General features: G+C 36.9%; 2 protein-coding genes across 3 annotated transcripts in view; one reads left to right on the forward strand and one right to left on the reverse strand.

Annotated features, from left to right (window-relative positions):
• The window catches only part of DSC1 (desmocollin 1), a 351582-nt gene that overhangs the window by 134512 nt on the left and 192972 nt on the right, over positions 1-24098 (forward strand). The gene's annotated exons all lie outside the window — the stretch shown is intronic.
• Positions 385-24098, reverse strand: part of DSG1 (desmoglein 1) — a 39165-nt gene continuing 15451 nt past the window's right edge. The window contains exons 7-16 of the mRNA XM_040479161.1: positions 23025-23191; positions 20679-20813; positions 20190-20375; positions 17385-17644; positions 15931-16070; positions 12428-12775; positions 10662-10795; positions 10259-10331; positions 7156-7364; positions 385-5161 (exon numbers count right to left, since the gene is read on the reverse strand). Coding sequence (XP_040335095.1) covers positions 4115-5161; positions 7156-7364; positions 10259-10331; positions 10662-10795; positions 12428-12775; positions 15931-16070; positions 17385-17644; positions 20190-20375; positions 20679-20813; positions 23025-23191 — 2699 coding nt within the window. The 3' untranslated portion in view covers positions 385-4114. The remainder of the gene's footprint in view (positions 5162-7155; positions 7365-10258; positions 10332-10661; positions 10796-12427; positions 12776-15930; positions 16071-17384; positions 17645-20189; positions 20376-20678; positions 20814-23024; positions 23192-24098) is intronic.

The raw sequence follows: 24098 nt of genomic DNA on the forward strand, positions 1-24098 counted from the left end.
AAGAAGAAAATCCATTTTAAAAGAAATATAATGCTAGTGTAAGCAAAAATAAAAATTAGAGTATGAAAGAGAGAAAGAAAAGTATGAAGATGCCAAAAGTATCAGAAGGAAGTTTAAAAGGCCAACTATTTATCACTTAATGTATTTGTGCGAGGCGGCTCAAGCCTGTGCTCTGATCTGCTGAAAAGCACTCTGGAGAGGAGGCTCCTTAGTAAACACAGAAGAAAAAAAAGAGCTAGAAAATGGAAAAGGAAAATAAGTTTTAAAGTGTGAAAGTAAAATATTTTTTCCCTCATATGGGCTGAAAATAGTCATTAGACTTGATAACCTCTAATTATTCCTTACAGTCTCAACCTCCCCACCTATACAATTCAGAAAAGATCATGGAGGCATACCAATCATTTTATTGCTGTAAATATGTCTTTGGAAATTACAAACCGACTTGTAATAGCCAACGGAGGACCAAGCAAGGAACTAGCACCAAAATAAACCAAGAACTTTTATATTGAAACCTGAAAGCACCTTGTTTTAAACATCACCAAAGATGAATATTAGAGTTTAAAAATACTTGTAAAATAGCAAAAGAAAAATAAGTTAGACTAGGTACAGCTTGATGATAAAGTGTTTAGTAATTCAAATATAATCAAATGGAAGGAATATAGACAAACAGTAGAATATTCCTTGTTTTAAAATTCTTTGATGGATAATAGGTTGATACATTCATGCGTTTGTCCTAACATAAATTGAACAATCTAGAACTGGAAGGCGGATTCTATTTAATGGGGGCCAGTAATCTCTGTGGACTGTGTACTGCAGTGCAAAGTGAAGTAAGTCTTAAAAATACCAGAAATCTTACAAAAGGTTGCAATTTATTAAATGGGCATGGGAAAACGTGGCTAATACTTCTAAAAGTTTGTTTTGGGTTTCAAGTGTCTTTCTTATACAGCCATGACTATTTTAGCCAATGATTATAAAACCTTTACCCAAGTCAAAGGGTATCATATGTGTTATACCCTGGTTGACATTCAGAGGTTGGTATAAATTCAGAAAGTAATTGGGTATGTAACTAAAAACATCCAGTTGGAGTGTGAATATGTACGTTTTGGAGCTATATAGTTAAAATTCTGTCAAGGAACTACATTGAGTGGAGATTATAAGGCTAAAAACTATATGCAAATGTAGAATAGATGTCCAGATGAAGGCCTAAAAGTCTCCCCAAATAGATAATTTTTCCGTAAATTTTTCGTGTGTATACAATTACATCAGGTAATATACATAGAAGCTAATAATATATAGCAGATATAACTGGGATTCAGTGTCAAAATTAGCTAAAGATGGCGTTTCGGTTGATATTAAATTATAAAGTATTTATGATCCAATAATTTTTGACCCTAAGTACCACCTCTTTAGAAAGTCAGATGTTTTATAAACATTAAACACACTGTTTTCAAATTATATACACATAATCTCTAAATTGCTGCTTCTTCCTTTTCTCTTTTGTTGAGAGCATGTTGATCTGGTATTCAGCTTGCAATATAGATTTGAATTATAACGATTCACTTATAAAATAACTTCCATATCTTAGGTCTGTAGAATGACCTATGGTCCATGAGTTAGAGTAAAGCATGTACAGAGTAGAACTAATTTCTCCCCCAAGGTTCTTTATTGAAAAAATGACGTGCCTTTAAATGATTGTTAGAATGGTATCTTTAAAAAGATAATTTTAAGACTTAAGAATGAAGAGTTAGAACATCAGTGTGTAATCCTGGAAAAAATTTATTTGAAAGTGGCTTCCTAGAAAGATCGACAACTAATACTGTCATTTTTTATATCTCCCATGGCTTTATGTAACTAATGGATCTTAATAACAACAGTTATTAAAGATGGTCAATCTAGCATTCGTTAGACAACCTAAAAAACTTTGTTGGAAGATATCAGGAATCTTTAAAAACACTTCTGATGATATGTCAAATCAAATTCTTTTTTATTGATTCTTTTTTTATTAATTAACTAATAACTAACTAGTAATTATTTTCCTTCAAACTCCTGGACCCAGCTTATCTCAATAAATGCCTTTTGACTTTATTTCTGGAAAGATTCCATCATTAATGGAAGACCCCCCAAATGGGAGAAAGAAATAAAAGAAGAGTCCCTGTGAATGACTTTATTTACACCTCTGTATTTGGGCATGCTACACATTATCAACATTTCACATAGTCTACATATGGAATAGGATGTATCTTTTGGCTTTGAAAGTATTGACACCATCTGCTATAACACTGAGAAAAATAGCTCTAATAAAATAGTTCACTCCCTCGCCTCCTTTGACAAGTGTTGGAAGTTGAGTGACTGTTCTTTGATCTTGTAATACCCTGAGAAATTTGGGTCATTGGTGGGAATGATCCTTAAAAAATGTTGTCATAAGTTTCACTTTAGTGAGCTCACATTAACACTGAATTTAGAAAAGAGAAAAAAATTCCTCTAACTTGCTACAGTAAATTTACCCCTGTCTAAGAATGCTTTGATTCTATTTAGAGATTTTTAAACCAGGTAATACTATATAGCAAACACGTAGAAATGACATACCATAAATAATACATTATTAAATTTTGAAGCTAGAAAAATATATCATACTGCATAATTTGGGAACTACCTATAAACTGGAGCATATATCAACCAAGAGCTTATTGACAAATCAAATCAGGGACATAACATTTACTCTAGTGAGAACATTTAGTTAGGGAGTGAGATAGACGAATGAAATGGGGTGGTTGAGAACAATTTCATTTGTATTAACACAATATCATCAACTCTGTTAAAAGTTTTTAATTGACCCCTTCAAAATAGCAGCAGAGGGTTATTTAAAAAAGTAAATTAAAACTATTAGTGGTGTTACTTTTACGCAACAATTCTAACTTTTCCCATTAAACATTTTACATGTTCTAAAAACTTCTTTTGGATCCCCTTAAAAAAATTTCCCCCAAAGCTTAACCATACTGCAGGCTTTTTTTTTTTTTTTCCACAGCTCAGCTTAAGTAAATTATTTTAACTTAGGAGATGTATAATAAAGAGCTGATGTGGATGAGTAACACTTATAAAACACACATCTGAAAATACAATGTGGTTTCCATCTGCTTCCTTGGAAGGCAATTTACCACTAAGGATGACAACCATGTCAGGTGTTACTTGCTTTGGTCAGAGAAGTACACTCGGCAAGTTTTCCATTATTAGGTCAGCCACAGTTATAAGAAGGAGTGCGATATCCTGCAACCTCACCAGCATGCAATATTTGTAAATCTTGCACCTTCCACTAAACACAAACTAGAGTCAGAAAACTTGTCTCCATGGGAATTTCAGCTGAAGCCCCATCTCAAGATTCAGGTTTAGACATTGCCAGTTTTCCCCAATAGAATCTTACCCGGTTGCCTTACGGAAGTAAGGTTTCTCTTATGGAAATTTCCTCCCAGGAAACGTTTCCTAATATGAGGTTTATTTTATCTAGTGCAGTTATTAAGCTTGGTGGCTTGTGAATTTGGTTGTGTAGTCAGACTTTTTTCTTTAACGGTTAATCATGGTCTGAATGTATGGTTGGATTTTTATTTCTATTATCTGTGAAATTGACAGGGTGCCTGGCACGTATTTCAAATTCTTCCTACATACATGAGCACATATTGCATGTTTAGTCCTTTTTCAATATTGCCTGAGCTACATGGCAAGTCAAAACAGGGCAAGGAGAATTGTGCCAATTGCCGTCTTAAGGCCAGTGCTTTGCGTGACTCAGCTTAATTTATTCCATGTGCTGGAGATACATGACAGGCCACACAGAAGCAAAGAAGACCCTACAGGCCATACAGGCACAAAGAAGATGCTGTCTCAAGTTTTAGTTCACTGTCGCGATCCCATTAGTATTAATGTAAGAAAAAAGTTTACAAATGCTCAGGAGAGCTCTTGCCCAACAGCACTGTTTCCATCTATTTTCCCCATTGTGGTTTCTCACTTTGCCCCACAGTTTCTTAGCACCTAGTTGTGCATCACAAATCACATCGTTAGTTTTTTGGTGGTGGGAACTGGATCTGAATCACCATTACTGAGAACAAGTGTGCTGGGATCCTGGCTACTTCGTATATTGTACTGTACTGTATTTTGTGATTCGACTTCGGGCTGTACTAGGGGAGGCAGATCCAAGGGTCTGGCTAAAGTGATGGTCAGAGGAGCTCCTCATGTGGCCAATGGTGGCTGTCCCCCCCATGCTGCTACCCAGGCCCCCACCTCCTCCCAGGCTGCTCTGCCCAATGCCACTGCCACTTACTCCAGCTGCACTGCCAACCAGGCCACTGCCTCCACTTATCCCAGCGGGGCCACTAATTCCGCTTATGCCAGAGCCGGAAACAACCCTCTCTGTCACAATCACATTTTGGGCATTTGATAACTCAGGGTGTATACTTAGATTGCCCATCATGCCAGAAACCGGTCGGATGACTCTTTCTGTCACTACCACATTTGATGACTCTCTAGGATCAGGCATGGTCAAAGAGGTGGGTAGACTTGAACTTGGTGCTATTACCCTTTCTGTCACTATAACATTTGACCCATCTCTCAAGTCAGGCATCTCTAACATTCCATGCAGATCAGTGCCAGAGATTGGGCCAACCACCCTCTCGGTCACCACTACGTTTGCTGCATGTCGGTTATCATGAACATGGACAGAGGGCTTCAGAGTGCCAGAGGTGGTGTAAGATTCTGTCACAGTGACATTACCATAGCCCAGAGGATCAGGAATAGGCATAGGATGCTGTACACCAGGTCCTGAGGGGTAGGTGCTCTCAGAGATGACAGTTGTAGTGCCGAAATGTGGGGAGATGGGTGGGTGTCCACCAATGACGGGCTCTGTTCCCTGCTGAGGGCAGATCGGTTCGGTGCTCTCAGGTGGCCAAGACGGATCAGGGTCTGGATATGGTTCAGCTTCTTTTCCCAGGCTGATATCTGCCAGCTTCTTAAATTTAGGCCCCAGTGTGTCCAAAAAGCTGTCGTCCACGTCTTCTCCGATGAAGCTACAGCAGCCCACAGAGCCAGCAGGGGAACCTACACCTTCAATATCATATATGAGCAAGCAGTCATTGGATGGGCGTCCTTCGTCTTCATCCGCATAAGCATATGCTTTCTGGATTTGCAGAGAGAAGAGAAAATGAAATTATGGATACATATTTAGCAATAATAGAAATCTTTATCCCTTTTTTTCTTCCAGGGCACTACCCAAAGAAGAATATATAAAACAAAATTCCAAGATGTTTTAAAAATCATTATATAATTGCTTGAAAGATTTGGTTAGAAATTATTTTAGCTGTTACTCTGATAATACATTTCGACTTTTAAAATCATCGTAGGTGCACTTTAGATACAAAAGCACAAGTAAAATATCGCATAAATTATTTTGTAACCAAGTTAGAAGAAGGTACTTAAAAGTCCTGAACTTGAAGTACACCAATCTTTTCCCTTGGTTTGTAGAAAAGAAGGTAGTTCATAGTTGTTTCAGGTTCATCCAGGACTGTGCTTTCCTTCCTTAGTGGAGTGAATTTGGAGGTTCAGTGAAGATTTATTTGAATGTGGCTTTTTTAGCAAAACAACAGGAACATTTGACTCTGGCTCCATGCCATTTGGGGATTTAAAACTGAAGGTTTTTAGAAATCAGATCTCCTTCAATTCAAAGTGAAAGCCCACAGACATGTGCACCTTTATTTCATTTTTTATCATTTGTAATATTGGATTGCAAACTTTCAGGTTAAGTATCAGAAATACTTTTCTTAGCAAACCAAATCGTTGTGCCGTTTCATTCAAAAATATTTTTTAGTCCTTACCATTTGCCAGACCCTCTGTTAGGAACTTGGCAATACAGCAGTGAACAAAAACACTTGAAGTCTCTCTCTCATTAGACTTACCTTGTACTAGGATGAGACAGACAACATATAAGGTATTTATCAGGAGGTGGTGAGTGCAGGGCCAAGGGACAGAGTGACAGAATAGCCACGGGCAGCATCTCAGAAAATGATATTTGATCAGAGGTTAGAATAAAGCAGTGGGGGTAAATAAAGCACACAGTGTGTCCTGGGTGGGAGGAGTGTTAAGATGCACAAGTTTTGAGGCAGAAATATACTTTTCATGAAAATAACATTCATTTGTAGGGACATGGATAGGAAGTATTCCTGTGGGTTTCAACAACAGTTCTCTTATTATTATCTACTGCTATTTGAAAGGCTTTATCAGTGTTTTCTTTCAAGATATCAGCCACCCTCTAAGCCAATAGGAGAGTTAAAGAAAATATTTTAGGCCAGGATGTAGAAGGATGTAAATCTATCAGAGATAAGACAGTTTCAGAGATAGAAAATCCCTGAAAGTTTAAGTAGTTACAGACAGTCTCTACCTGGGGATGGCAAAATTAATTCCTGCTTGTTCTTAGAATGTTTTGGAAGTGTCTGTGGCTCTTGAACTCACACTTACTGAACGTTTACTATGTGCCTGGAACTGAGTTAGGTACTGGTAACATGATGTAGAGAACATATGGACAGGGCACTAAAAACCATGGTAGACATATAAACATATTTTACCAATATAAATGGTATATTCTATAAGGCGTATACACAGAGCACTACAGAAATATAGATAAAGAAACATCAATTTTGTTTTAGACGTGAGGGTTAACAGTAAATGCTTCAGAGAGGCAGTGTTATTTGAGTTGAGTCTTAAAAGATGAGTATGAGATAATGGATAAAATCATCCCAGGAGGGGCACAGCATAGGCGAAGGCATGGAGGGGAATAGACCAGTGTGAATGAGGCAAAGACATGTGGTATGTGGGATTGGCGGTAAGGAGTAATTGGAGATGAGGGAAGGGGTCAATTTATGAATAATCTTAATTGTCATGGTAAGGAGTTTGGACTTCATGCCTTGGACAAATAGAGCTGGGAGCCACTGGCTGTTTTTAAGGAGAGCAGTAAAGTGATCAGTTCAGAATTACGGAAATTTTATCCAGCAGCAGTATGTTTGTCAGGCATAGACTAGAGGCTGGGAAACTGCTAGAGCCCTGCTGGGGACTAGTGGCAGCCTGGAGTGGAGCCGGGGACACAGGATGGAAAGGAAGGCATGGGGCTAAAGACCTTACCTGACAGAAGTAACTTTCCATGAAGTTCATATTCAGACCTCCTTCTCTACATTCTCTCATAGAATTTCTTCTTAATGTTCCAGAATATTCTTGACATATCTCAGGTACTCCTGGTGTTTTAACTCCTTCTGTTAGTTCAAAGCCTGTTGTTCTTTCTCCTCCTCCTAGATCTTGCATTTCTCTGCCGCCATACTCATTTGTGTAAACCCCTAAAAGTTGTTGATAAAATCAAGTTTACTTTCTCTAGTGTCTTGTAGACTAAAAATTAATAACTTTCTATAATGTATGGTTTCTTCATTGAAATCAAATGAAGACAAAACATAAAGAGCTGTAAATATGATATTGAGTTCAAAATAATATTATTAATCAGTTTGTTAATTTGTTAATTGATGTTAACTATTTGTGGTAATTGTGTCATGCTGGAGGCGGTGCATAGAGGTTATAAAAACATATGCTTTAGAGAGTTTGATTTCAAATTGAGGAAGTCTGGGGGGGGGGGAACACCAAAATTCTAAAAGTTAAATAGTATAAGAATACTCCAACGTGTTAGAAGCACAGGGTGTCCAGAAGAACACCCAAGAACCACTGGCTTCAGAGGAGAGGCCATGGCTGTGGTGAGGAAAGGTTTACTTGGAGAACCTTGGTTTTCACTTGGATGTGATGGGCGGATAGAAGCTTGTTACAATATTCAAGGTAGGTTAGATAAAATCATGGGTCAGACTATGGAAGAGCCATGGAGAGGGAAAGTGTTGACTGTGGGATAAATGCCTCATGGCTTTAATATTTTAAAGATCTTGATTTTAGGGACAGTCTGTTTTTATACTTTTATGACTCTGGTGCCTCTCATTGTGCTTTGTTCTAGATTTGTGTAAAGGTTTATAGATGTAATGAAGGGATAAATGTGTAAGTAAATCCTGATAGACTGAAGATTTGACAAGTCTTGAGAACAGAGTGGGTGTCAAGGATAGGGAGATAGAGGGATGCCTGGGTGACTCAGTCGACTGAGCTTCTGATTCTTGATTTCAGCTCCAGTCATGATCTCGTGGTTCATGGTTTCAAGCTCCACGTCAGGCTCTGCACTGGCAGTGGGGACCCTGCTTGGGATCCTCTCTCTTCCTTTCTCTCTGCCCCTCCCTGGCCTGCATGTGTACCCTGCCCCCCAAATAAATAAATAAACTTAAAAAAAAAAAAGAATAAAAAGATAGAAGAGTCAACCAGCTTCTGCTTTTGAGGTGAGGGGATGCTGGTGTCATTAACAAAAATGGAGACATTGTGAGGAGAGATAGGTTTAAAGGCTAGTGTGTCTAGTACTTTGGGTAAGGTACATTTCTACAAGCTGTGAGCATTCCTGTGCCTCTCCCATTTTAAAGAGTTCAAAGTAGGGGGGCGCCTGGGTGGTTCAGTCAGTTAAGCGTCCAACTTCGGCTCAGGTCATGATCTCATGGTTCATGGGTTCGAGCCCCATGTCCAGCTCTGTCCTGATAGCTTGGAGCCTGAAGCCTGCTTTGGATTCCGTGTCTCCCTCTCCTCTCTGCCCCTCCCCAGTTCACACTCTGTTTCTCTCTCTCTCTCAAAAATAAATACACATTTGAAAAGAAAGAGAGTTCTAGGTAGGAAAGTAACGATAACAAGTTTGAAAAAGACGGAGAGAAAAATAAGAGAATCACTAACTTTGTTTACTTTGAGAAAAGGCAAGATGGTACAAGTGTTTTCAAAGTTATGAAAAATTAAAAAAAAAAACACCTTTGTTTTTACTAGCATGGTAGCTATCCCTTTGCTGTAAAATTCTAATTGTTCCGTCATTTCTGCCTGTGAACTGGACTACACCCCTGTTTTAAGGCGTGTCATAGTTATAATTTTGGTTAACGGTGTGCAAGGAAAAACTCCCATCACCTGTACACAGCCTCAGCTGAGAATGTGGAAAGATTCTGATGGTGTTTCATCCACTTACTTCCAATTTAAGAAACCAGACAAGTCTTTTTAGGTCAACCTTTATGCTCATGCTGAGAATGGATGCAGTTTTTTTCTTTGTCATGATAGTGGCTAAGTCAGAGTAGTTTTGAATCATTCATGAATTGTGAAGGTAGATTTTAGCCTCCAGAAATGAGCACAGATCTATTTTAATTGGTTCATACGTTGGGGAGTTTGGGTGGCTCAGTTGGTTAGGTGCCTGACCCTTGATTTCGGCTCTTGATTGAGGTCATGATTTCATGGTTCGTGGGATTGAGCCTCACATAGAGCCCAGCGTTGAGCTCTGCACTGACAGCATGGAACCTGCTTGGGATTCTCTCTCTCCCTCTCTCTCTCTGCCCCTCCCCCACTTGTGCTCTCTTTCTCACTCTCAAAATAAATAAACTTAAAAAAATTGGGTTGTATGTTAATTCTAATTAGTACAGTTGACCCTTCATGGGCTTGAATGCAGATTTTTTTTAATGAATAAGTTCAGTAATGTAAATGTATTATTTCTTTCTTATGATTTCTTAAAAACTATTTCTCTAGCTCACTTTATTGTAAGAATACAGTATTATATATATATTATATATATCCATATATATATCCATATATATATCCATATATATATATCTCCATATATATATATATATATCATGCAAACTATGTGTTAATTAACTGTTTATGCTAGCAGTAAGGCTTCTGGTCAGCAGCAGACTATTAGTAGTTAAGTTTTGGGGGAGCCAAAAGTTAATACTTGTATTTTTGACTGCACAGGGGTCGACATCTCTAACACTGTGTTGTTCAGGGGTCAACTGTATTTTTTTGGACCTGGACCAAACTTGACTTGTGGCTACATTTCAGTTCTTCTCTCCTATTTGTAGAAGTCCTAATAGAGTCGTCTCATAAGTGCTCTCTAATCATTGAGGAAGATTTTAAAAATTCAACATATAAAAATAATAATTACTATAGGCTTTTCCTTACCATTGAATTTGCAAATTAGTCATTTAAAAGTGAATGATAGAAATAATTTTAAAGATTAACAAGATAATTGAGAACTGATATGGTATGCAAAGACAAAACAGAATTCCTGCTTACGTCATTTGAGCTGTTAAAATTAAAAAAACAAAACAAAACCCAAAAAACTTCTTACCTGAGGTGTCAATGCATTCAATCAGATTTCCATTACTAGGTAGTACCGGTGGTACACAGACAGCGGATCCACTCTAAAAGACAAGAAACATTTCCTCATTTTAATGGCTCTTTTGCTTCTATCATTATACTTCGGGTTTGTTCTCAAATTACCTCAGGTTCTAAAAGAACACTATTTATGAAACTTCTGAAATCCATTTAAAACCTGAACCTCATTTCGAAAGCCTTTCCTGGTTACTTCCATCTGATTTCGATGTACCTTTGATTTCTCTTCATTTTCCACATTGGCTGTCCCAGAACAAAGAACAGCACAGACCACAAGTGATGGCCAACGTCTTGGCTCCAGTGCATGAGGGTGAGGGTCGGTGACTGCCAAAGGCCATTTCTTACAAGTTAGCACTTACTATGGGAGGCGGTTGTGGTCCTTCTACTGCCCATGAGTGAATTGCTCCATCTGAACATTCGGGGACAGGCTCAAAGCCAGCGCCCCCACCAGGGGCGCCGCTGCAGTCACAACAGATCAACAAAAACGGGACCACTGATGGGGAAAGGATAGGAATATTGGAATTAGCCGCAGAGCCACATTAAAATAAAACAACTTGCTTTTTATGAATAAATTTGAACCTCTAATATAATGGCACTTGATTTTAAAATTACTGTGAAAGCTTCAGAAAACAAACTGATTGATGGTCAGATACCAAAATCAGTGCGAGCTTCAGTATTCTAGGCTGTGACGAACTTTTTAATTTGTTACCTAGTATTCAAATTATAGATATTGTTACACCATTAAAACAGATGAGTCTTTTTGCTGTCATTACTCAAGAAAATATTAAAGGAGACAAAAAAGAGAGCTGCAGAGGACAGACAATGTGTTTGAGTCTTTGTGTTCCCTCCTCCATGCCTTTATTTTTTTCCTTTCACACATGCGTGCTTTTTTTATTTCAGCAGTAAAATCTTAACCCATGCTTCAAGTAATTATTCCCTAAAGACTTCCTCCACATGGAATTTTTTCTTGAGTTTATTCACACACAAATAGAGAATATTATGCTACCTAACAAGGTCTTTCTGGTAATCATTTGGGTTTTCTTATTCATTTAAGTAAGTTTCTAGCACGGAGCTTTTTATATAATATAATCTTGATAAATGATTTGGAATGAACGGATGGATGAAGTAAAGGCTATGTAAGTCGAAAATATGACAAAGGATGGAAAGACACAATAAGCAAGGTAGAGAGGAGGGAACATAGTAAGGATAGTAATAAGTGGAGGGATAGTAAGAGAGGGGAAAAAGAAAGAAAGGAGAGAAAGAATCCTGTATATTTCGCTTTCTTGAAAATTTGCTGGGTTTAGAGATAGCTTTGTATCTAGGGGTATTTGACCCCAAAGCCCATGCACAATTTTTAAATCTGTTACCAACTACACTACACACAGGTAATCAACAATATAAAAAACAAGCTCAAAGTGAAAGTCATCTATTACTTGCAGTAGAGATAAACAATGCCTGAGTAAGTTACTTTTATAAAGTACCTAATTTTAGGGGTGCCTGGGTGGCTCAGTTGGTAAAGCGTCCGATTTCGGCTTAGGTCATGATCTCACAATTCATGAGTTCGAACCCCGTTGGGCTCTATGGGGACAGTTCAGAGCCTGGAGCCTGCTTTGGATTCTGTGTCTCCCTCGTCTCTCTGCCCCTCCCCTGCTCATACTCTGTCTCTGTCTCTCTGTCTCTCAATAAATAAATAAAGAAGCATTATAAAATACTTAATTTAAAGTTTTAAAATGTTGGTTAATAATTACTATGGCTAAAAAAGTGAAATTAGAGAATTAGCTCTTCTCATAAATTTTATGTTACATTCTGCAAGTTTGCTTTTTCCGTGTAGCCTTTTCTGATTGTTCGGATCTTTTCTGATTGTCTTCTTCACTCAAATAGCAGTCTGAACCTGCCTGTTATGGCACTTTCCCATTGCACTGAGATTGAATGCAAGGAACTTTTTGTCCTCCATTGCACTTTGACTTTCTTATCTTATTAACCCAACAGCAAACAGGCATTTCTTGATACGTGCACAAAGTAAGAATTTGGAAAGTACCTTTCATCAAAGGATCAGAAAGCTTATCTCCTCCCCATAATTTCAGGGAGGGGGATGCCTATGAATAAGATTGTTAAAAGTACTTACATCCTAGGACCAAGAATCCCATGATGAGTAGTCCAATGCCAGCAGGACCAAAATGGACATTATCTAAGGGATTTCTCTGGTAACCACCACCTGTTTGGTCATAGGTGTTGCTGTCTGTATTGGTACCACCGCCGTAATCAGTGGAAGTTTTGTCGGCTGTGTTAGTACTGGTGTCACCTCCGGTGTCACCTCCGGTGTCACCTCCGGTGGCACCTCCAGTGGCACTTCCACCGCCGTCATTTCCACCGTCTTCAGTAGTGGTTCCCTGATTACTTTTATCATCCTGTTTCCAGCCGGAACCGTCGAGGTTAATATTAATTGTTCCAGTACAAGTTCTTTGAAGAGTATCTGTAACAAGATTTAAAATGGAAGAAATATCTAATACACATACTGTAATAATTGTCGAACAACACAAAGCCATTTTTTGAATCAATAACTTATTTCAATGTTTTTCTTCTCATCAATTCAGTAACTTCCCAAATCGTCTCTTGTTTGTGACTGAGTTTTTAAATAAGACAAAGATGAATATTTAAAACAAATTTTTTTAAATGTTTACTTACTTTTGAGAGAGAGAAAGAGAGAAAGAGAGAGAGAGAGAGTTCGAGTAGGAGAGGGGCAGAGAGAGAGGGAGACACAGAATCTGAAGCAGGCTGCAGGCTCTGAGCTGTCAGCACAGACCCCCACATGGGGCAGGAATTCATGAGCTGTGAGATCAAGACCTAAGCCAAAGTCTGACACTTAACTGACTGAGCCACCCAGGACAACCCGAGACCAAGGTGAATATTAGTGCTCTCCTGAAAAACTGTCCCATACGTTGAGAAGCATAAACAATAAATGCCATGTTATGTATTTGCCAGTGGTGTGTGATAAGCCACAGTGGAATCATTTTTAGACAATGTTTTACACACTTCTCGATATTTTAGACCTAGATTTTATTTGTTGTTTTACGGTCTTTCATTTTTTTTTTTAAGTTTTTATTTACGTATTCTCTACACGCCATGTGGGACTTGAACTCCTGAACATGAGATCATGACCTGAGCTGAAGTCAGATGCTTAACCGACTAAGTCACCTGGGCACTGTTGTATTATCTTTTAACCTTAATTATAATGCCTAAAATTTGTTACTTATTTATGTTATATTGACAGATCATATGGCTCATTCCATTTTATATTTTTTTAATTTGCATTGTGAGAATTCTTCCATACGTCAATAAACTTTTCATTATATAGTTTTTTTATGGCTACATAATTTCACATCAAGTGGACCATAGTTTACCTACACATATTACCTGTTAATTATTATAGATAATGCTATAATTAACATCTCTGAACATTCAGACTTTTATAGTTAGGACTTCTCCTAAGATTATTAAAATTGGGTAAACACATAGGAACGATTTTGTTTGAAGTCATTGTTTTTATCTCTATGATAGAAATGTGAGTTCTGTGTCAGACTTTGTTCATTGATATAACCCTAGAACCTGGCACAATGGCTGGCATTTCATCAGGATTCAATATATAGTTTTTGAATAAATGAAGAAACATCACAGAGACAAGTTTAAATTCAGTCTATCCAATATCAAAGCCCATGCCCTTTCAGCTCAGCTGTGCTGATTCTGCTATTGCTGTTGTTTTTGTTGTTATTTTTATCATTATCATTGCATACGCTACATATAAGTTTGCATTTTTTGAAGACAAAAGGAATGCTCTCTATTTGCCCTAAGTCTAATAATTTCATAAGCAGAAGTTCCAGTTTCTTCATGTATCTAATTAAGCTTGATGTTGGCTGTCTGCAAAAGGAGTAAAGTAGCAATTGCTTAAGATAATTTCAGCACTGAATCAAAACAAGTTTTATCTATAGATTAAATCAGCATTTCTATTTGTAATGTATATTTTTAAAACCACATTTATTTTTGGTGTGCCTGAGTGGCTCAGTCAGTTAAGAATCTGACTCTTGGGGCGGGGGGTGGGGGTGTGTGCCTGGGTGGCTCAGTCGGTTGAGCGTCTGACTTTGGCTCAGGTCATGATCTCGCAGTCCTAGAGTTCTAGTCTCGCAACAGGCTCTGTGCTGACAGCTCAGAGCCTGGAGCTTGCTTCGGATTCTGTGTCTCCCTCTCTCTCTCTCTGCCCCTCCCCCGCTTGTGCGCTCCCTCTCTCTCTCTCTCTCTCTCTCTCTCTCTCTCTCTCTCAAAAATAAATAAACATTAAAAAAGTTAAAGAAAAAAAAAGAATCCAACTCTTGGTCTTGGCTCAGGTCATGATATCAAAGTTCGTGGGTTCCAGACCCGTGTGGAGTTCTGCACTCACAGCACAGAGCCTGCTTGGAATTCTCTTTCTCTCTGTTTCCCTCTGCCCCTCCCCTGCTCCTGCTCTCTCTCTGTCTCTCTCTCTCTCTCAAAATAAATAAATAAATAAATAAATAAATAAATAAATAAATAAATACTTTTCTTAAAACTATATTTATTTTGACTAATTATGATAAAAAACCAGTATAATTTGGTAAATTTCTGAATTGTTGAAAGACTTCAAACTTATGGTTTCTTTTCAAAGTTTATTTATTTTAAGAGAGAGTGCATGCAACAGAGTGTACACAAACTCACAAGCAGGGGAGGGGCAGACAAAGGGGGAGAGAGAGAATCCCAAGCAGGCCCCAGGCTGTCATTGCTCAATCTCACAAACTATGAGATCATGACCTGAGCTGAGATCAAGAGGCAGACAGATGCTTAACCAACTGGGCCACCTTGTTGAATGACTTTAAAGACATGCTATTTCATTTGTTTTTAATCTGTAAAGCAAGTGGAAATTGTCAACCCCTGTCTAGGCCAATCAAAAGAGACAAGAGAGAGAGAAAAGGGGAGAAATAGAAAGTCAAGAAGAGGAACTGAATTAGCAAATATTGCTTAGTGGAATTAGTCTCGGACTTCTCTCCTCTTGTGGCCAACCTAATTTTAATTCTGTTGGTTTGGCAAAGTAATATAAGCATGCTACTTCCAAATTGTTCACATGAAGTTGTATATCACCTTTCCAAAAAAATTATGTAAAGTCATGTCAACTTTTCTTTTGGACTAATTATTTGAAAGTAATTTAAGAATACAAGTTAAAATTTTCATTTGAAATGAATAAGAACTAATATCTATTGAATGTCAGCACTTTTCTAAGTGCTTTACATGTTAATAATTCTTTTAATATCTCTAGATCCATAATGTTAGTGTCCCATTTTACAGAAGAAAAGACTGAGGAATAAATGGGTTAAGTAACTTCTTTAAAATCTTATTGCTACTAAGGGATGGTGAAAGATACCAATCCAGTCTCACTCCAGAGCTCATGGGCTTAGCCACTGAGTTACACTGTTTCTCATATTATTAAAAATTTGAATCTATAATAGCCAGTATGATTTTTCTGTTGGGAAAGGATTATTTCAAAATATAACAATTAAAATTTTAATATTTGAGTGTATATATAATTTCCTCTAGAAGGGAAAAAAAGTTAAGTTGATTTCTTACCATCTATAGATAGAATTGTTCCTTGGTATTTCCCCCCAAGCATTTTATATTGTTCCATGGTAACTGCATTTCTCAAAGTAATTATGCCTGTTCTTGAGTCAATATCAAGTAGGTTAGCAGGATTATTTCCCATTACATATCTGTATTTGAAGAAAACAGTACAAATTAATGTTAGCTATCTAAAAGAGAAACAGAGAGACAGAGATTTTGATTATAAAACACATATTTCAAGTCAGTAGTTATAACCCCTGGATATTATTTTCGATTATTAGAGACTTTATTTTTTATCAGGGAAGTGCCACCACATTCAGAAATAGAAAAGGTTTGGGGTGCCTGGGTGGCTCAGCTAGTTGAGCATCAAACTCTTGATTTTGGCTCGGGTCATGAACCCAGGGTGGTGTGGGATCAAGCCCCGAGTCAGGCTCCTTGCTGAGTGTGGAGCCTGTTTAAGATTCTCTCTCTCTCTCTCTCTCTCTCTCTCTCTCTCTCTCTCTCTCTTTCTCTCTCTTTTTCTTCCCCCCTGCTCTTCTCCCCCACTCTCTCTCTCTCTAAAAATTTTTTTTAAAAAATAAATAGGAAAGGTTTAAATTTAAGAAAAATAAATTGCTGGCAGCCATTTCTAATGGAATATCTCATGCCCACTTGGATGTCAGAATCATCTTTGATGCTTGAAGTCTCATTTTCATTTGGTTTTGGTAGCATCAGAACTATCCTGGAAGACCCAGATCCTGGAACTCCCTGGGCTGCTTCTAATTCTAAACTGTTCTCTTCCCTAAGAAGTTAAGTTACTTCTCCATCAGTTTGTGGTTTCATTCTCTCCCAATTTTTACTCTCCCTTCTCATATTCACAATGACTTTATAGGGCTTCTGTTGAATTTCCTTCTCATTTACATATTTGTTAAACATTGCTTAGATAACTCTGTCTCAAGCACTGTGAAACTCAAAGACTAGATGGGAGGGGAAGGGGAGGAGTGGTCCGCCCTCAATGAACTCACATCTGTGGGGTACAAAGAGAGTGTATCATTATTCAGTGCTGATTATAAAGTGAAGAGAGTAGCTGAAATGAGCTAACTAAATATAATTGATTTCAATCTGGGCAGATCTGCAATGGGAAAATCAGTCCATCAGATCTTCTGGGAGAATAACCATGATATGTGGTAATCAGCTAATTGGTTAATAAAATACATAAACACAGAAATGTCAAACTTCCAATATTTTCCACATTTTACACCTTTACTTTTTTTGCATCTTACATTTGCACAATTTTTTATGTTTTCTTAAGTTAAAAGCTCTAAATTAAACGACAATTCAGTAGTTAGTACTTTTTATGATTGAATGATGGTTTCAAAAATAAAGAAAAGTATTTTAATTTGGAAAGTTAAAATTTCTAAAGAGAACACACTGTATTGAAGTTCAATATATGGAAAAAGTTATTTGGAGAATATCAGTCTTACCTAACAGTTGTTGAAGCTACACCTGTGTCAAGGTCAGTAGCTATAAAGTCTCCCACTTTATAATTTTGTCCCATGTTGCTAGTCACTACATATGTCTTTGAACCTGGACGGAACACTGCGCCTTCAATTACATTTAACACAGTCACAGAGATGGCGGTTGCTGTGAGTTTGTATTGAGACATAACTGAATGATGAAATTCAGCTTTATTTCTGACACCAATACTAAGTTGCAGATTCTTCATATCTTCATAATCTAGGGGCTAGAAATGGCAGAGTGAAATAGTTTTACTATAAGGAAAAAACATTTTGGAAGAAAGACAAATCCTTTGATAATAGGCCAGAAAACTCTTACATCTCTTTCTTTAATTAAATATAAATACATATACATACACGCTCTATTCTTTCTTTAATTCAATACAAACACATGAAAATATAGCAAGAAAAAAATCCAATTGTCCTAGGTCCTTTGTCAAAACAGTTGGTAATATATGACGTGAATTTTAATTATACATCAAGCAAATTAAAAACAAAATATATAGATGCATTTTTGTCTTTTGTCTTTTGCATTTTGTAGCAAAAAGACAGTTTATGTTAGCTTCTATCATTTCATTTTTCTCAAAAAGTAGATCTAGGGGCACTTGGGTGGCTGAGTTGGTTAAGTGTTCAACTCTTGATTTCAGCTCAGGTCATGATCACATGGTTTGTGGAATTGAGCCCTGCGAACCCCACATGGGGCTCTGCTGTGACTTCACAGGGTCTGCTTGGGATTCTCTCTCTCCCTCCTTCTTTGCCCCTCTCCTTCTTAAGCATACATACTCTCTCTCTCTCAAAAATAAACATTTTTTTAAAGTAGCCTTATTTATTACAAAGTATGGACCAAATATATAGTGCATTCAATCATTTGACTTTTTATCCATAAAGTACTATTTAGAAGAAATTTTATTTCTGTAAATGTGACTTCTTTCAATAAGTCTAGTAATCAAACAGTATAAAAATAATAAAAATCCTTATTTTCTTCAGTATATTCTGGAAAAAATTTATTTCATATTATAAAATAATCAAGTAGTCATTTTCATTATGAAAGTTGGTGTCAATTCACCACTTATGAAATTCACAAACAACTATGCATTATGCCCATAAGTTCCAAGTGTATTTTTCTAAATTTTCATATGGGAGTAATTTAGATGACCATCGATTCATACATCAAACTCTTCACTTAGTACATTTTTTTGAATTTGTTTAATGTTTATTTATTTTTGAGAGAGAGAGAGAGAGAGAGAGAGAGAGAGAAAATGAGTGGGAGAGGGGCAGAGAAGGAGGGAGGCACAGAATCTGAAACAGGCTCCAGGCTCTGAGCTGCCAGCACAGCCTGACATGGGGCTCAAACTAGGGAATAGTGAGATCATGACTTAGGCTGAAGTGGGATGCTTAGCCAACTGAGCCACCCAGGCACCCCTCCATTTAGTACAATTTTTAATCCTTGCTATAATGTTGGCTTCATTTGTAATTCCAAGAAAGTCTATAATATCATGTATACATATATATTACACATAATTATAATAAAGTAATTAATATAGGATGTCATGCCTGGAAGAAAAATCAGCATTATTCCTATTTTATGGATAGAGATATTGAGGATAAATAGACTAATTTTTAAAAGTAATGTAGTTATTTGGGATGAAAAAGATTAGGACTCATTTTCCCCAGTATGGAATCCTAGATAGAACAGAGGAGACAATATGAACTTATAGCTAGAGAAACTTATGTTTGAATGTCAGCCATACCACTTCCTAGCTATTAGAACTCAAACAGGTTACATACTGTCTCTGAACCTTAGTGTATTTATCTGCAATATGGGTATATAACCTAATTTGCAGGGATGCTGTGAGGAATAAACTAAAGCATCTGCATCCTGCGTCAGGAAATAGAAGCTATAGGCATAGTGACACTTTATGAAGACATGAGATAAATGATTGCACATTCTTATGGGGACAGAATTCTTAGAAGTCTGTTTCCCAGGACTATTCTGAAAGAAGGAAATAGTTTTAAAAATGACTATGTTTTGCCATAAAGAATGCATACAATCCATCTTCTAGCACAGGCTGAAACCTTCACTATCAGCTCCCCAGGAGTCACATTCTCTTTTTCTCACATCTTAGAGGAAATTCTATTAAATTTCCACATGTGGTGGGTCATCAATGTCGGGGGGACATAGGAGAATTCTGTTGACTTGGACCAAATCTTTGTTGCTTGGACCAAATCTCTAGTATATTTGTGTTCATAATAAGCCTTGGTCAGCAGCCACAGGGAGATGGGACTGTGATAATTCTATAATGACAGTAATTTAATTTTAATTTTATAAAAACACACTGGAGAACTAAACTTTTAATTACATGATAAATATTCTTAGTGCATATTAATTAATGTACATTATTGACACAGACACATTTTTATAAGGCCATGTTCAATCTGCTTAAAAATATTCTTCAAATGTCTGAAACTGAACCTTAAGGGTTACTCATACTTTGTTGTGAGTATAAAATAAGATTCATTTTTAGAATTCTCTTAATTTATATGATCTGTGAAGGCATAGTGTATTAATAGAAGAGACTGTCAAGTTCAAGTTTAATGCCTGGCTTCATAAAGTGATATAAGCGGAAAAATGGTAAAAAAGCTCTATGTCATATATCATTTTAAAACACTGTATTTTATTCTTTTACTCAATTTTGTGAGATGTTAACATTTTAAGATTAACATTTTGAAAAAGACTAAAAAACTAAATTATTTAGGGTAATTATACCATACCTTAACAACCTTTAAAATTCCCACATTTGTTCTTTCATTCATTTCTATGTCAAACCAACCTCCTTCATTTCCAGAGATAAAGAAAATGACTGCTATCCAGTTAGCTGAGTACTCTTCGTCCAAGTCAATTACTCTAATCTGGGCCAAATTTGAATGTAGAGCATTTTCTTCAATACTAGCAGAATACTGAAAGAAGAAGGAAAAAAAAATTAACACCAACTGTGTAAGTGAGAGAAGAACTATACCAGATTTTCAGAGAATGTTTATGGTCATTCATTATTTAGAAAAGAGATCTGTGTTTATAGTCTCACGCTTCGTTGTCCAAATACATATATTTTGCCCAGGTATTATGTACACAAACACAAGACAATGTACGTGTTTGTTTACATTTGGGTTTTATGTGACTAAAACTATCACGTGTCCCTATGAATAGAATTATTTGAACAAATTTTAGAATTAAAGTTATTAATTCCAAGGACAAACACTTACTGAAGACTGTTCCATGTACGGGATGTTATCATTAACGTCAAGGATTTTAATGTTGCATTCACACTCTGCTGACATGCCATCTGCCCCACCGTCTCGGTCTGAGCCTCTCACAGCAAGGGAATACTGGCTGTATTGCTAAAAGCACACATATCAAAACACATTACAAAACATATCACAGTTGATCTAGACAGTCCTGATTCTGCCTCATGCAAAGTAATTTTAGAATGTTAATTCAACGTAAATCTATGATTAAAACAGGGTAACAGAGAATATTGAAAATCTGCAGATCTCAACGAATCAATATAGCAGTTGGTACTTCTCTCTTTCTCTCTTTCTTTCTTTCTTTCTTTCTTTCTTTCTTTCTTTCTGTCTTTCTTTCTTATTTTTGAGACAGAGAGAGACAGGGCATGAGCAGGGGAGGGGCAGAGAGAGAGGGAGACACAGAATCGGAAGCAGGCTCCAGGCTCCGAGCTGTCAGCACAGAGCCTGACGCGGGCTCGAACTCAGGGACTGTGAGATCATGACCTGAGCCGAAGTCAGACACTCAACCGACTGAGCCACCCAGGCGCCCCAAGCAGTTGGTACTTCTATTTCCAGCAATGCTTATCCAGCGTCATTTAAAAGAAACAAAGCTTTTAAAGGCCTCATTCCTTATTATATGTCCAGGGTTGAAAAAGTTTATAAAGTGACCAAAAGTTTATAAAATGACCAAAATGGTCAAGAGGAGAGAGATTAAGGTTTACCAAGAATTAATGGCATGAAAATTCCAAACCGTAAATAATCAGCCATGGAATGTGCAAGAAGAGTAAAGACATAAGAAATGATTTGCATTTCTGGGAGGTGGGAGTGGTAGGTGGAAGCAGTGGCGTTATTGATGATCCGTCTTCTTGATTCTACTCAGTGGTGCTTAAATTTTTACAAGCTAGAAAAAACCGTGAAGCCTTTTCCAGACACATGCATACACACATCCTCATTCAAAATTGTGGATATCATTTTATAGGATTCATAGTTAGAGACGTCATGAGGGCTCTCCGTGGTCTCTACGTTAAAAAATATCTGCTCTGGTGGCCTGCCAGTGACTGCAGAGTTCCTTTAATATTTAGGGCTCTTCACCACTAAAAGTCTTGTGACATTAAAGGAATTCCACTGGGCTCTTTAAGAAAGTTTAAGAAAATGTTAATAGTTAATTTCTTCTGATGGTTGTTTTCAAACAAGTGAAAAAGGAGATACAGGTGATTTAGGAACTGATAGTTTTGGGATTATTAAACAGTGTGAAAATAATCTCCTTTATCCTAAATGTAGGAGTCATTAATAGGGGAATCATCATTTCAAAATAACTATAATAATTAAACTAAAATTTAATTAACTATCCATTCAAAAATAAAACTTCTTCATTTATATCCCCCAAATACATACAGACCTGGTAAATCCTATCAATATTTTTTAAAAGATGAAAATGTTGATACTTTTATGTTAAATAATGGGACCACATGGCATTAATAGATTCTAACTTGATTCTAACTTGCTAACAATCACTAATTATTTTCTTATTGGTAAATGAGAAGGTTGGTCTGGATGTTACTCAATTCCTTTCCATCATACTGATTCTGTGATTCATTTCCCAAAGTAATCAGTGGTCTGTCAGTAGGTGAGATATAGGAAGGAAAAAGAAGAGTTCTGTTGTCAGATGAGCTTAGGATATTCTGGGCTAAAAGAAAGGTAAACAAGTTTCTTAGCTTGTAGGAATTCTTAGAGCTTCTACCATGTTCATGCACTGTGGCTCGCCAAGATGGGGGATGTAATAGCAATTGTTTCTTAAATCTATTTCATTATAGAACACATTAAAAAATAGAGCTTTTAGGGGTGCCTGGATGACTCAGTCGATTAAGCATCTGAGTTTGGCTCAGGTCATGATTTCTCAGTTTGTGAGTTCGAGCCCCGTGTCAGGCTTCGTGCTGACAGCTCAGAGCCTGGAGCCTGCTTTGGATTCTGTGTCTCCCTCTCTCTCTGCCCCTCCCCCACTCATGCTCTGTCCCTCAAAAAATAAATAAACGTTAAAAAATAGAAAAAAATAGAGCCTTTGCCTCTGCCTTATGGATATTCTCATGTACTTTCAGAATCTAGTTGTCTTAAATTGAGGTAATTCTTAGGTAGGATTGAATGAAAAGTGACAGTTTAAAATGTATTTGTGGAATTCTCATTTTTTTCATTTTGAAGATATTTGTTATACCATTACCATTACGTGAAAATTTAAACATATTGCTTTCTTTTTCTTTCTTAGATACTCTTGCTTTTAGAGTCACTTCCTTGGAAACTAACAAACCAATCAAAGAAAAAGAATATTACCTCTCTGTCTAGAAAATTATTCATTGTTCGAATTTCTCCAGTGTTTCTATTGATAATAAACATTGGTGAATCAGAAGGTTCCTGTCTTATGATCTTGAAGGCTATTTTTGAGTTCAAAGTATTTGGTTCATCTGCATCAGTAGCATTGAGTCTCATCACCAGTGTATCTAGAAATCAAGAAAAATTGGTTGGGAATGGACAGTTTGCATTTTTGTTATAATACAGTATATTGCTTTTTTAACAAGTGTTAAAGTTGGTTGGTCCGTATAAGGTATGCTCTACCATTTTCCCTGTCTACTTCAACAGCTTAGCTCCTTTCTAAACTTTTGCCTATACAAAAAGATTACATTTTCCCAGGAACTTACACATTTCTGACAGAAAACAAAGATATGTTTTATTCTGTGTTTCCTTTTCATGTTCTAGTATTATCCTTTTTTTAAAGCCTACTGTGGTGAAACAAATGATATCAAGGCCAGACCAACTTTTTCCCAACTATAGAACTTACTAGCTATGTAATCTTGGCTTCAGTGTCCACCCCTACAAATGGGGAAGATCATAGTACTGTGTTCATTGAGCTCATGAGAGAATTAAACAGTTTAATGAGAAAAAATTATAGGAAGGTCCCACTGGCCGAGTTGTGTTTTGCATGGTCCTTAGTGAAGCGGTAGGTAACAAATAGGTTTAAAGAGATGCTTAACTACATACTTTGTCTTATCCCTTATCTTTTCCGTGAATCTTATAAACAGTTTTGATGAAGGACACTAGAGAAGGAAAAGCTGCCAGTGTTCATGAGCTAGAATTCTTCTTTACACTCAAAGTCTTTTTTAGCACAAGTGCCTTGTCTGTAAACACAAATGCAAGAGATATCTCCCTTCTCACTGTGTGCACACACACGCACTTGCCTCTCAAGAATGGTACTAAGGAAAACAAACAGTGGATTTCGATTCCATTTTTCTTTTCTATATTGTGTGAATTTTTACAACAAACATTTTTAGAATGATATTTTAGAAGGGATACTATTCAAAGTATACATATAGTATTTTAATAAATAAAAGTAGACTGTAAGGATTTTTG

This window comes from Herpailurus yagouaroundi, unplaced genomic scaffold, assembly GCF_014898765.1.
Source record: "Herpailurus yagouaroundi ecotype Mexico unplaced genomic scaffold, PumYag 142, whole genome shotgun sequence".
NCBI lineage: Eukaryota > Metazoa > Chordata > Mammalia > Carnivora > Felidae > Herpailurus > Herpailurus yagouaroundi.